We start from the raw sequence: 11,491 nt of genomic DNA, 5'->3' as shown, positions 1-11,491 counted from the left end.
ACTAGCTTGGGTTAGCTAAGGCATTTAGGTTAAAGATCAAAAGTCTTAGAGGTTTGATCAAACCGGGAGGACAATTGGAGGTAACAGCCAAGTCGGACTGAATGGATAAAGGTGTTCATTTGTGTCAGCCGAAGGTCAGAGGATAGAGTCTAAGCTAATTGGTGCCTTTAGAGCTGGGATCCTAGTGTCCCCAAGTTTTAATCCTCTTACATTTTCTTCTTGTGTGTCTACTGGTGGTGTTATAGGGGCCATCACTCTGTCACCACATACACATGCTTTGGTTCCCTTACTGAGGACCAGAAAGCTCTTGCTTAAGGCTTTGATTTAGAGGTTGGAGATCACTTGTAGATCAACTCAGGACTTATGGCTGATCTTGCATATGATGTTTTTAGAGGTGAGAGAGGGGAAGATGTTACTTAGTTCCTGAGGAGGGTTGAGTTGACAACACTGAGAAACAACAGGGATGATGATACATATAAGACTCGGATGATGGGATTGCTTCTTCTGGAAAGAGCAACCAGGGAATGATATGAAGAGGTGTTGACAGAGGAACATAGGGATGATTGGGATTATCTGAGGAATGCATTAAGGAGGAAATATGAGAGGATTGAAAGTCCAAAGGAACTTTGGAAGGAGCTCAGTATGCTATACCAAGGGGAAGAAGAGGAGATTGTTACTTTTGTGAACAAATTCAAAGGAGTTTGGAGGAAAATTGTGAGAGTATCAGGGAAGAATCAAGTACCTCCTGATTTCTTGAAGAAGGATAGATTCATAGGATTATTGCATGGGGTTATCAAGGATAAAGTTGAACTGAAAGACTTTGATACCTATGCTGAGCCAATTAGGCTTGCATTATAGCAATGGAAGAAGAGGGTGCGGAGGAGGCAGGAGCTTGCTCGTAAAGAAAGAGAGTCAGGACTTGTGGACATGTTGTTGAGCCGTTTGCCAGTTGAAGTTCATGTAGAAAGAGATCATTGTGCTAAAATTCCCAGGACAGCAGAGGTCGGAGACAAGGGTCAGGAGGGTCTGTATCAAGAAATCCAGAGACTGATTAAGCAAATTGGGAATTTGAACCTTGCTGTGCAAGGCATTCAGAATTAGGTCCGAAGACCACATGGAGAGTGACCATTAAGAAATAGAATGGAGAACTTCCTGTGCTTTAACTGTGGGGAGAGGGGGCATATTTCTCCACAGTGTACCCATCCAAGGAGGCACCCAAGAGGAGTATACCCAATAATTAAAAGGCTTGAAGAAAACAGAGGGGTAGGAAATAGGGAGATGAATAATGGGAACCAGGGGCCAGTACAAGGGTAGGAATGACCTCAATGCCCTTTAGGAAATGTACATATGCTTGATACCATTAAAGAAGAAGAGGAGGAAGATGAGGCTGACATGTTACCTAACAAGATAACAAGAGGGAGCTAGTAAGGAAACAAGGGCAAAAAAGAAAAGAGAAAAAGGGAAGGCACCCATGGAGAAGCTACAGTCTAGTATAGTAGGGGAGAGTTAGAGCTAGGAGGAGGATAATTAGAATGGATGGCTTTCAGCAACAGTTAACTGGGAGAGGGGGAATCCCCTTACAGTCTCCTCTCAGATATGAAGAATAAGAAAGTAGACATTACTTATGGTCAGCTTTTGCAGTTGAACTCAAGTATAAGAAAACAGTGGCATAAGCCAGCCAGTGTCAAATGGGTCAAGGTTAAGACACCTCAAGCTAATATAGTTTAGCTGAGCAATTTCTGACATTCTACTTATAGTAGATGTCTAAATTTAGGGTAGAAAAGTAAGTAAAGTGTATATAGATGGTGGAGCCCAAGTGTGTGTTATGACAGAGGTTTGAAAGTGACTGGAAAATCCATATTCAATGAAAGTGACTGGAAAATCCATATTCAATGTTAAGATGGCCAATAGTTCTAAAGTCAAATGCTTGGGTGTGATTGAGGCCATGGAGATGAATGTACTAGGGCAAAACGTAGTAATTAACATGCATATAATGCCATCTGGGGTTGGTGCATATCCTATCATACTAGGAAGGCCCTGGATTATTATAATGAGGTCCAGACAAGATTGGTACAGAGGGTGTATATACTTGTTTGTCGACAGACCCAAGGGAAAAAAGATAAGATATGATCTAAAAACATGTAAGATTCTAGAGATTGGAGAGAAGCTAGAAACAGAGAGAGGAGCTGATTCAACTTCAGTTAACAACTATGAAGACTATTCTATTGGTTCAGCTGATGGGGAGTCAGGATTGGACCAGAGTTTGTTAGAATTGGAGGCACATTTGTGGTGTACATATGACTAACCATTCAACAGAATCAGCTTGTGCTCAAGCTATGAAGCCAAATGTTCCAAAAGATGAATTGATGCAGACTAGTAAAGGATTTGACCAAATAGGAAAAAAAGCAATATGAAGAACTGCTGGACAGATGCCCCAAGCTATTTGCTAAGGATTATACTCAGATGAGGGGTACCACTAGTGTTGTTCATGAAATCAAGTTGAAAGAAGGTGCTAAGCTAGTAGTTTAAAAACTAAGGAGATTAGGAACAATACAGAGACAAATTTTGGAGACAAAGGTTATCAAGCTGCTACACAAGCTATGAAGCCAAATGTTCCAAAAGATGAATTGATGCAGACTAGTAAAGGATTTGACCAAATAGGAAAAAAAGCAATATGAAGAACTGCTGGACAGATACCCCAAGCTATTTGCTAAGGATTATACTCAGATGAGGGGTACCACTAGTGTTGTTCATGAAATCAAGTTGAAAGAAGGTGCTAAGCTAGTAGTTTAAAAACTAAGGAGATTAGGAACAATACAGAGACAAATTTTGGAGACAAAGGTTATCAAGCTGCTACACATGCTGGTTTTATCTATCCAATTTTGATGATGCTGAGTGGGTATCTCCTATTGTAATTGTTCCTAAAAAGGGGAATAAATGGAGAATCTATGTGGACTATAAACCATTGAATGTTACTACCAAGAGGCATCACTACCCTCTTCCCTTTCAAGATGAGATTCTGGATCAAGTAGCAGGCATGAAAGGTACTTAGTATGTGATGGTTTTAGTGGATAGTATCAGATTAGAATAGCTTCTAAGGACTAGAAGAAGACCAGTTTCATTACTCCATGGAGAGTGTTCTCCTACAGAGTGATGCCTTTTAGTTTTCTTAATGCCTATGCTAGCTTTCAGAGTTAGGTGGACAAGATCCTTGCCCCATACCTAGGAACTTTTGTGAGAATATTTATGGATGATTTCTATGTATATAGTGGCATGTTGTTGCATGTAGAGAAGCTTGATGTTGTCTTTAAACATCTTGATGATAATGTCAGTTGAACCCAGGTAAATGTAAGATAGAAAGGGCTAGAGTAGTGATTCTAGGACATGAAGTGAGTGAGAATGGAATAGCCCTAGACCCATCAAAGGTAGAGAATTTGGTGCAGATGGAAATCCCCAAGTCAACCAAAGAATTGATGAGCTTTGTTCAAAAGCTCAAATATTTATCCAGATCCTTATGTATGCTGGCTGAGTTTGCTTACCCTTTGCAAAAGGCTAGTCAGCAAGATCCTTTCAAGTGGAGTCAGATAGAAGAGGATGCTTTTGAAAGCCTTAAGGATAAGTTGTCTACTCTACCAATAATAATGCCCCTAGGTTGGAGTCAACCATTTTATCTAAGTCTCAGTGTTGGGAAACATGTAGTGGGAGAAATGTTGATGCAAAAGGGACCAAGCAATCATATATAAGGCTAGTTTGTACATCAATAGGGCAAAAGGTGAGATTGAGAAGGCCTGACACGAGGTTGAGCTGCTGCTGGTTTGGACACTTGTATATGCTACAAAGAGGCTAAAGTCCTACTTAATTTATAGACCTTTTTTGTGCTTATTTCTTGTAATCTTTTACCTCATGTGATGAAGTATCCCGGGGATAACCCAAAGGTATAGAAGTGGATCATGGCATTGCAAGAGTTTAATATGAGCTTTATTAAGGAAGACAATGCACGAGGGCCCATATTGCAGACATGTTAAACTATAAAGAGGTACAGGTGAAGCCCAAACCTATTAAGGATATTAAAAGGCAGGTGGTTTCTGATCATAGGTTGCATGAAGAATTGTAGGATGTAGATGAGACTCTGTACTTTGATGGGGCTTTTAAAAGAAGTCTAGGTAAAGGGGGTGCTGAGTTTGTCTTTGTGAGCAAACAAGGTAAAGAGCTATGGTCCAGCAGCCAGAAGATTGAAGTTAAAAGCAACAATAAGGCTCAATATAATAGCCTCAATTTGTGTCTTGAAGAGTGCAGATAAAGGAAGTTAGAAAACTGGTTATAAAGGGGGACTCTCTACTTGTTATAAGGCAGGTACAAGGAACTTGGAAACTTAAGATGAAGACCTGGTTTTTCAAGGTGAGGAAGCTCCTAAATTGTTTCTAGGCCTTTTAGATATGGCATGTATCTAGGGAAGACAACATGAGAGCCTGTGAGTTAGCAGAATAGATTTTCTCCAAGGATTTGCATGCTGTGAGACAGTCCAAGAACCACTATATCAAGGTAGAGAAACCCTTCATGAAGAAGAGCAGGTTCTTTTGACAGGTTTTGCTAGAAGAGAGTTAGATGCTTGAAAGAGGAAGGCAATTTTCAGAAGAGCTTTGAAATATGTATTGATTGGAGACACATTATATCGTAAGGGAAATGATGTTGTTTTGAGAAGAGTTTTGTACCAAGATGAAATTCTGAATTGTGTGAAAGCTTGTCATGAAGAGAGATAATGCGATGGCCACTATGGGGTTGACATTACAAAGAGGAAGGTATTGACATCAAACCTCATGTGGCCAAGCATGAATAGAGACATCCACCATTGGTGTAGGAGCTGTCATGAATGTTACGCTTTTTAGAAGAAAATTCTAGTTCTAAGCCCATGCATCATATCATGAGCTATGGGGCTTTTGAGCTATGGGGCTTTTGAGAAGTAGGGATTAGATGTAATAGGGCCTCTTCCAGGAACTAGAAGTAGAAAGTTTTACATCATCACTGCAATAGACTATTTGACAAGGTGGCTAGAGGCTAGAGCAACCAACAGTGCTATTGCATAGCAAGTTTGTAGGTTTGTGTATGAAATGATTTGTTGTAGATTTGGACTTCCTTTAGATCTGGTCAGTGGTCAAGGGAGGGAGTTCAGAGCTAATTTAGTTAAAGATTTGACCAAGTAATTGGGAATTAAGCATAGGTTTACCACACCATACCATCCCCAATGTAATGGGTTGGTAAAAAGCTTTAATGGGGTTTTGCAGAGGTTGTTATTCAAACTAGTGGAAGATCACCCCAGTGATTAGGACATGGACTTGGACAAAGCAGTATGGGCATTTAGGGCATCTAAGAAGAATGCAACTGGGTATATACCCCATATCACTTGTGTCTGGAGAAGACTATGTGTTGCCAGTGAATGTGATCCTACCATCACTTGATTTTTTGTTACAACATAACATGACCCATGAAGAGCGAGAGAAAAAGAGGTTGACCAATACATATTCTTTACTGTTGGACATAGAAGAAGCAATAAAATGGTATGAAATGGTTAGTCAAAAGAGAATTGAAACTTTAAATGATAAGTTGGGAAGAAAAGTTTGGGAATATTGGTCCCCTCAGATACAAAAATGCTCTAGATACTACACGTCAGACTAAGTTCAGAGTCAGGTGGGAAGGACCTTTTATTATACATGAAGCTTTTTCTAATGGATCTTATCAATTGTAAGACTTGGGAGGTCAGATGCATCTAGTAGAGTGAATGGCTTGAGACTGAGGCCATATCATATCAGGGTTATGTGAAAGCACAAAACAGAGTGTGAAACACTCGAAAGTGTTTCACTGTAGGGTTGGGGCAATATGTGAGAGGAGCCTAGAGCTCAAAACAAACATGAAATGTGGGAACATCTAATGTATATAAGGAAGATGACGTAGATCCTAAGTGGTAAAAACAACATGGTGACATGAATGGATAAGAGCAGGTGAAAAAAAACCAAAATGAAGGAGCATGGAAGAAAAAGGGAGCCGACGCAATTGTTACAGAAGACAACGAGACGGCGAGGGGGAAAAAGGGGGAAATGGAGATAATTTTTAGGAATAAACAAGTAGATAGGGAGGAGAAGCAAGGGAAGCAAGAGTGATTGAAGTGTGAAGGATCTACAACGGAGAGACTAGCTGCTGCTGCAGACAAAGGTAATTCCAATTTTTGAAAGTTGTAGAATTGGAGTGCAAAATCAGAGCAGAGAAGGTGTAAAGGTCTAGATAATCAAACAAGAGATGTGTCCTTGTTATTTTTCTGAGGTGACTTTATTAGAGACATGGTTTAGTTCAATTCATCTTCAATTGTTGCTGCTGTCAATCAACTGTGGTGCTGATTTGTGTTTGTTTGGGAAGGACATGTGGTTTATAGTTGTAAATTCACTGCAATTCATATTCGTGAGTGAAGCTAATGATTGGGAGAGTAATAGCTAGAGCCTACCTATAAAAACCCTAAGTTTTGTAGTGTGTTCATCTGATATGTTTGGACCCATTATCTCAAGGTTGTTGAGACAATCCGTCTTTGTTTTCGTGAAGAAAGCCTAGTGTTCCAAACTTGTATCTATGTCATGAGATTGATGAGAATTTGAGATATGGAGCTTGTTTTGAGCTATTTCAATTTTCTTTGATGAGATAGAGCAACTATGAAGGTATGTCTGACGTCCAGAAAGTCAGTGTTGTCTCATAATTGAAGCAATCATCTTTTGTTGAGAGAAAACAGTCAGATAAGATCAGAAGAGTATTAGGTACAAGCAATTGTGTATCTAGGGGGTCAATTGTTGAGGTAAAAGGGTTGTTTTGATATTTTTGAGTTCAAGAAAAGTTATCTTGAGTTGAGTTTGACAGTCAAAAGCCAGATAAAAGTCATACAGGTTTGTGCGCAAATTGGTGATTCTAGAGAAGCCAAATAAAAGTCATATGGGTTTGTGGGCAAATTGGTGATTCTAGATCATCTATAAGTTCATTGTGATCATCTGGATGTCTATAGAGTTGTATCTTTGTGTGATTTTAGTGCTTAGAGGGTTTAGAGGTGTTAGAGGACTCAAAGCTAAGAAAGTTTTCTCTAGTTAAATCAACCATGAGCAATCAAAATGACAGTCAGATTAGTCAACAATAAGTCTGTTGTGGGCAACAACAGAGAGTCATTGAAGTCATATCTTCATGATATCAGGATAGCCTAAGGGTTAGGAGGATTCGACTGACATAAAAAGAGAGAGTTTCTGATCCAGGTTACATGTATATAGAGAGATACATATATACATGTGTATATATATACACACATACATATACACATGTACACACATATATATACACATGTACACACATATATATACACATGTACACACACACACACACACACACACACACACATGTACACATGTACACACATATATATACACATGTACACACACACACACACACACACACACACACACACACACACATGTACACACACACATACATATACACATATATATACACATGTACACACACACATACGTATGTATATATACATGTATATAGAGAGATACATATATACATGTGTATATATATATACACATACATATACACATATATATACACATGTATATATGTGTGTACACACACACACACACACACACACACACACACACACACACACACATGTATATAAGAAAAAGAAAATTAGAGGAAAGAAGGAAGAAAAAGAAAGACAAACGAAAAGGAGGGGAAGGAAGAGTGAAGAGTGGAGAAAATCAGGATAAAAGAATGAAACATGAAAAAATTAGGAAAAAAGAGGGGTAGGGTAACCTTCCTTTTCATTGTGTAGCTTGGAGAAGAAGTAGGCAGAAGGAGGCATGGCCCTTAAGGGAGAAGGAAGGAGAAGAGCAGAGTAGAGTAGACTTAGCTTCTCAAGCTTGGGGGAATAACAATTCATTTCACTTTGCACTCACACACTTTCTCACTCACGATCACCTCGCATGCTTACTTGCACTCGCAACAACCACCTCATAGTTGTACTTGCACTAACAAACATCTTGCACTCATGCTTGTGCTCATATCTTCCACACTTGTATTTCACATGAGCTTACAAGCAAGAGACAAGTAGAATTTGGATTCACCCTTGGGGCTTTGAGAGAACTTGAGCCAAAACACTTCGAGCTGTGATGGATTAGCCCCGTTAGTTAGAGTAATAAGGATTATGGATGTGAAGGAGATCAATGGAAGTAGGTGTAGACAGGATTGTGGTGTTGTCACTACCCATATTAGTCTAATGCTATGTCCTATAGATGATAGATAGAAGAGGGAGAAACAATAGACCAATGGGCCATCTAAGGTCTTGTTTAGTCCATGTAGGGTCTTAGAGATAGTGGAGTTTAGGAATGTGCTCCCAAATGAGAGGTGTTTGCATTGAAATTGCGTAAATGAGGGGGGTCTTAAATTTATTTGATTAAGGGGAGGCATGATATTCTCTCAAATTCTTTGCTTAAGGAGAGGCAAGATATTCTCCACAAATGTATGCTTTTACATGATGCAATTTTCTCAAAGGTTGAGTGAGAGCTAGAATGTCAGAAGGTGAAAAGGACTAAAGGTTCTTGATGTAAGAGTTTACACAAGAGTGGCAATACATGAGCACATGGGTAGATGGAAATAATAAAGGGGTGATTGAGAGAAACATGGATCATTGTGGATCTATCTTATATTTGAAGCTATAGAATGTTTTACTCACTTTGCTCGTATTTGAGATTATCAATGCAATTATCTTGATTAGTTAGGAATTATACTTTGTTCAGCTTATCACTATGTTTATAATTAATCATGGATTTCATCTTTGCTTTGATCCTCTATGGCTATCAAGATTTTGAAGAGGTTGAACATACTAGTGTCAACAAAGTATTAGGACCCTGCTATGGAGGCCGATGGGGAGAGCCTGAATCCCCATCGTTGAATCAATTAGCCTTGTGCAATAGAAAAACTTGGAGAAACTGCAAGATGTTGACACCTCAATCGACACAAATTTTTTTCTCATGGAGGTAATGTGGCAAATGTTGTTCATTCAACACGTTACCATCATTCTCATGTCGTTGACGTGTTGCTCCCTCACATTGTCCAAGCTCCCTCTCTCCAACTAATCATGCTTGTATAAACATATACGGGTGTAGTATGTATTCATCCTTCTAAGTTAGAGACCCTAATAATTATAATTATTTAAACGAGCAAGCTCACGACTTAAAATTTCTTTCGTTCCAGAGGAGTAGAAGGCAAAGCCTTGCAGGTCGAGAAGCTATGGGGAACTCACGCTTGCAGAAAAATAAGCCTCACAAGACGCGCTTCTCGTCCAAATCCTCTCGCAACCTCCACAAGGAAAACGCAGGTGCTCTGTGTGCGCGTGTTTGTTTGTTTAAACCTTCTGTTTAGCTATTCACAGCATTCAACACGCTGTTTTTCTGTGAAAATGCTGCTGCTTTCCTGTCGCCGTAGCCAGATGCTGCGTTTATGGCATCTGGCTACGTCAGAGACATTAATTTTGGCCACTTTTCTTTGCCATTTCGTGGCTAAGTTCATGTATGTGATGTGCACATTACTTCCTTATTAATGATTCTGGTTTCGTGTGTTAATTTTCCTCAAAATTGGCCATCAGCATCTGCTGGCGGTGTGAGCAGGAGTCATCATGCCCCAATGGCACAGAAAGCACGTGTGGCGAGATTGCACCATAGCAAAAATGTGAGATTTTATCTCTTAATTGATGCCACCTCTGCATCCATAGTACTAGATGAGGACTCTCACTATGAAATTAATCAAATAGTTTAGTTTATTACACGTTGTTGTAATCAAATAGTTTAGTTTATTACACGTTGTTGTAATCGATATGTTAGTTTAAAGGTCAGCCATTCTAATCAAATGTTACACTACTAGCTAAATCAGTTAGTTTGTTAATTTGAATTGTAGCTGCCAGTTATGAAGACAAGCAGAAACAGTTTAGGTTATAGCAAAGTGGCTAGTAGAACCATATGTAAACACTAGCATTAACAAAGCGGAAACCATTTCTGTCCTCTGAACTATGCACTCTTGGATAGCTGTAGCAATAAAATCTTAGTTATTTTGCAGGTTCGGGACCAAAAAAGAGCAGCACTTTTGGCTGCGAAACGTTTGGGTGCAGAATCAAATCTTCCTCCATTTGTACTTGTAAGTGCTTGTGTATTTATTTATTTTTGTTTCCAAAGTGATGAAAATTTATTGTATTATCCTCCCACCAAGAGATTGTCCAAGTAGAGGGTATCTCACGGGAGGAGAGGATATGTAGAGTATGTACCATGGGAGTGTCATGTGCATGCACCTGGACATGCACATCCGAGACCTAATCCTTGAAATGTAGCAGTTAAAACAGATCATCTAGGGCTGGAGCAAGGCACAGAAGGACAACAGAAGAGACCCCAGGGATTAGAACTTGGGTGGCTAGGAGTGAGAACCCTTCTGGGCTGGTCAGCAGCTTTTAGTGGATTGTGTCTATTAAAGCTGGCCGACAGCAGTCGGCCAGGATGAACAAGTGTCCAATATGCCTATAAAAGGCTCAACCACGAGTTCTTTTGGTTCTCTCTTACCTTTGGGTGTTAGGTCATAGACTAGGACATAGATTAGGTGTTGCTACCTCTTTGCATAGTTGATCTCTATGGCGGCGTAGCTTAATGTGAGAAAGAAAGTGATATATTCGTCTACAAAAGGCGCAAAATGACCTATGAGACCGAAAGGATTACATCATTTCCAAAATGACCTATGAGATTGAAAAGATTACGTCATTTCCATGGAATACATCATCATGGGTACTAAAATGAAAGAAAATGACAAAGCTAAAATGCTAAAGCTGAGATGCTAGGGGTGATCCATGTACAAAGAGCAGAAGGCTCGCTTATCATCCTAAGATATCCTGCATGGGGCGCCGCAACATGGCACTCAGAGTGGTAAAGCTGAGCCGGCGTGAGGAAGTCCTGTGATGGTGTAAGATGATGGCCCTGATCCTCCTATGGTGGTGCAGGCATGGGGGGAACTTTGGGTCAAGGTTGTCGACCTTTGCATAGCTCGGTGGCTCTGTCTAGTGTCACTCCTTTGGGTTGGGCTCCTACATCAACTTGGGTTCAGGTAGGGTGGGTGGGTTTGCCCTTAGAGCTCGGGTCTAGAAGAAATCAATGAGCTTTGCGTTGGTCCTCGGGTAGGTGTCACTGGTCTGGGCCACAATAGTGACTACCTATGTTTGTGAATCTCTAGAGGGAAGAGCCCCAAACCCGTCTCGGAAGAGGGAATGGAACCTCCCCTTGATCTCATAGTGTACTGGACATCGGCATATGTAGTGCTCCTCCATCTTAGCCTCGGTATGGCAAAGTTGACACATCCTATCCTCTAGTGCAGCTGTCCTTGGCCCATATCTGGTTGTCTCCACTCTCAACTGGTGGGATAAGGTGCG

General features: G+C 40.2%; 1 protein-coding gene across 1 annotated transcript in view; it reads left to right on the top strand.

Moving 5' to 3' along the window:
- The first annotated feature begins 9,057 nt into the window (after window positions 1-9,057).
- LOC147631259 (pre-rRNA-processing TSR1-like protein) overlaps window positions 9,058-11,491 on the top strand; it is a 95,540-nt gene continuing 93,106 nt past the window's right edge. Inside the window, exons 1-3 of the mRNA XM_086809605.1 lie at window positions 9,058-9,406; window positions 9,674-9,756; window positions 10,141-10,218. Coding sequence (XP_086665731.1) covers window positions 9,319-9,406; window positions 9,674-9,756; window positions 10,141-10,218 — 249 coding nt within the window. The 5' untranslated portion in view covers window positions 9,058-9,318. The remainder of the gene's footprint in view (window positions 9,407-9,673; window positions 9,757-10,140; window positions 10,219-11,491) is intronic.

The sequence above is a fragment of the Cibotium barometz genome, chromosome 15, assembly GCF_041138505.1.
Source record: "Cibotium barometz isolate CiBa-2024 chromosome 15, ASM4113850v1, whole genome shotgun sequence".
Taxonomy (NCBI): Eukaryota; Viridiplantae; Streptophyta; class Polypodiopsida; order Cyatheales; family Cibotiaceae; genus Cibotium; species Cibotium barometz.
The sequence above is the reverse complement of the archived record's forward strand: the minus strand, read 5'-3'. Positions and strand labels throughout refer to the sequence as shown.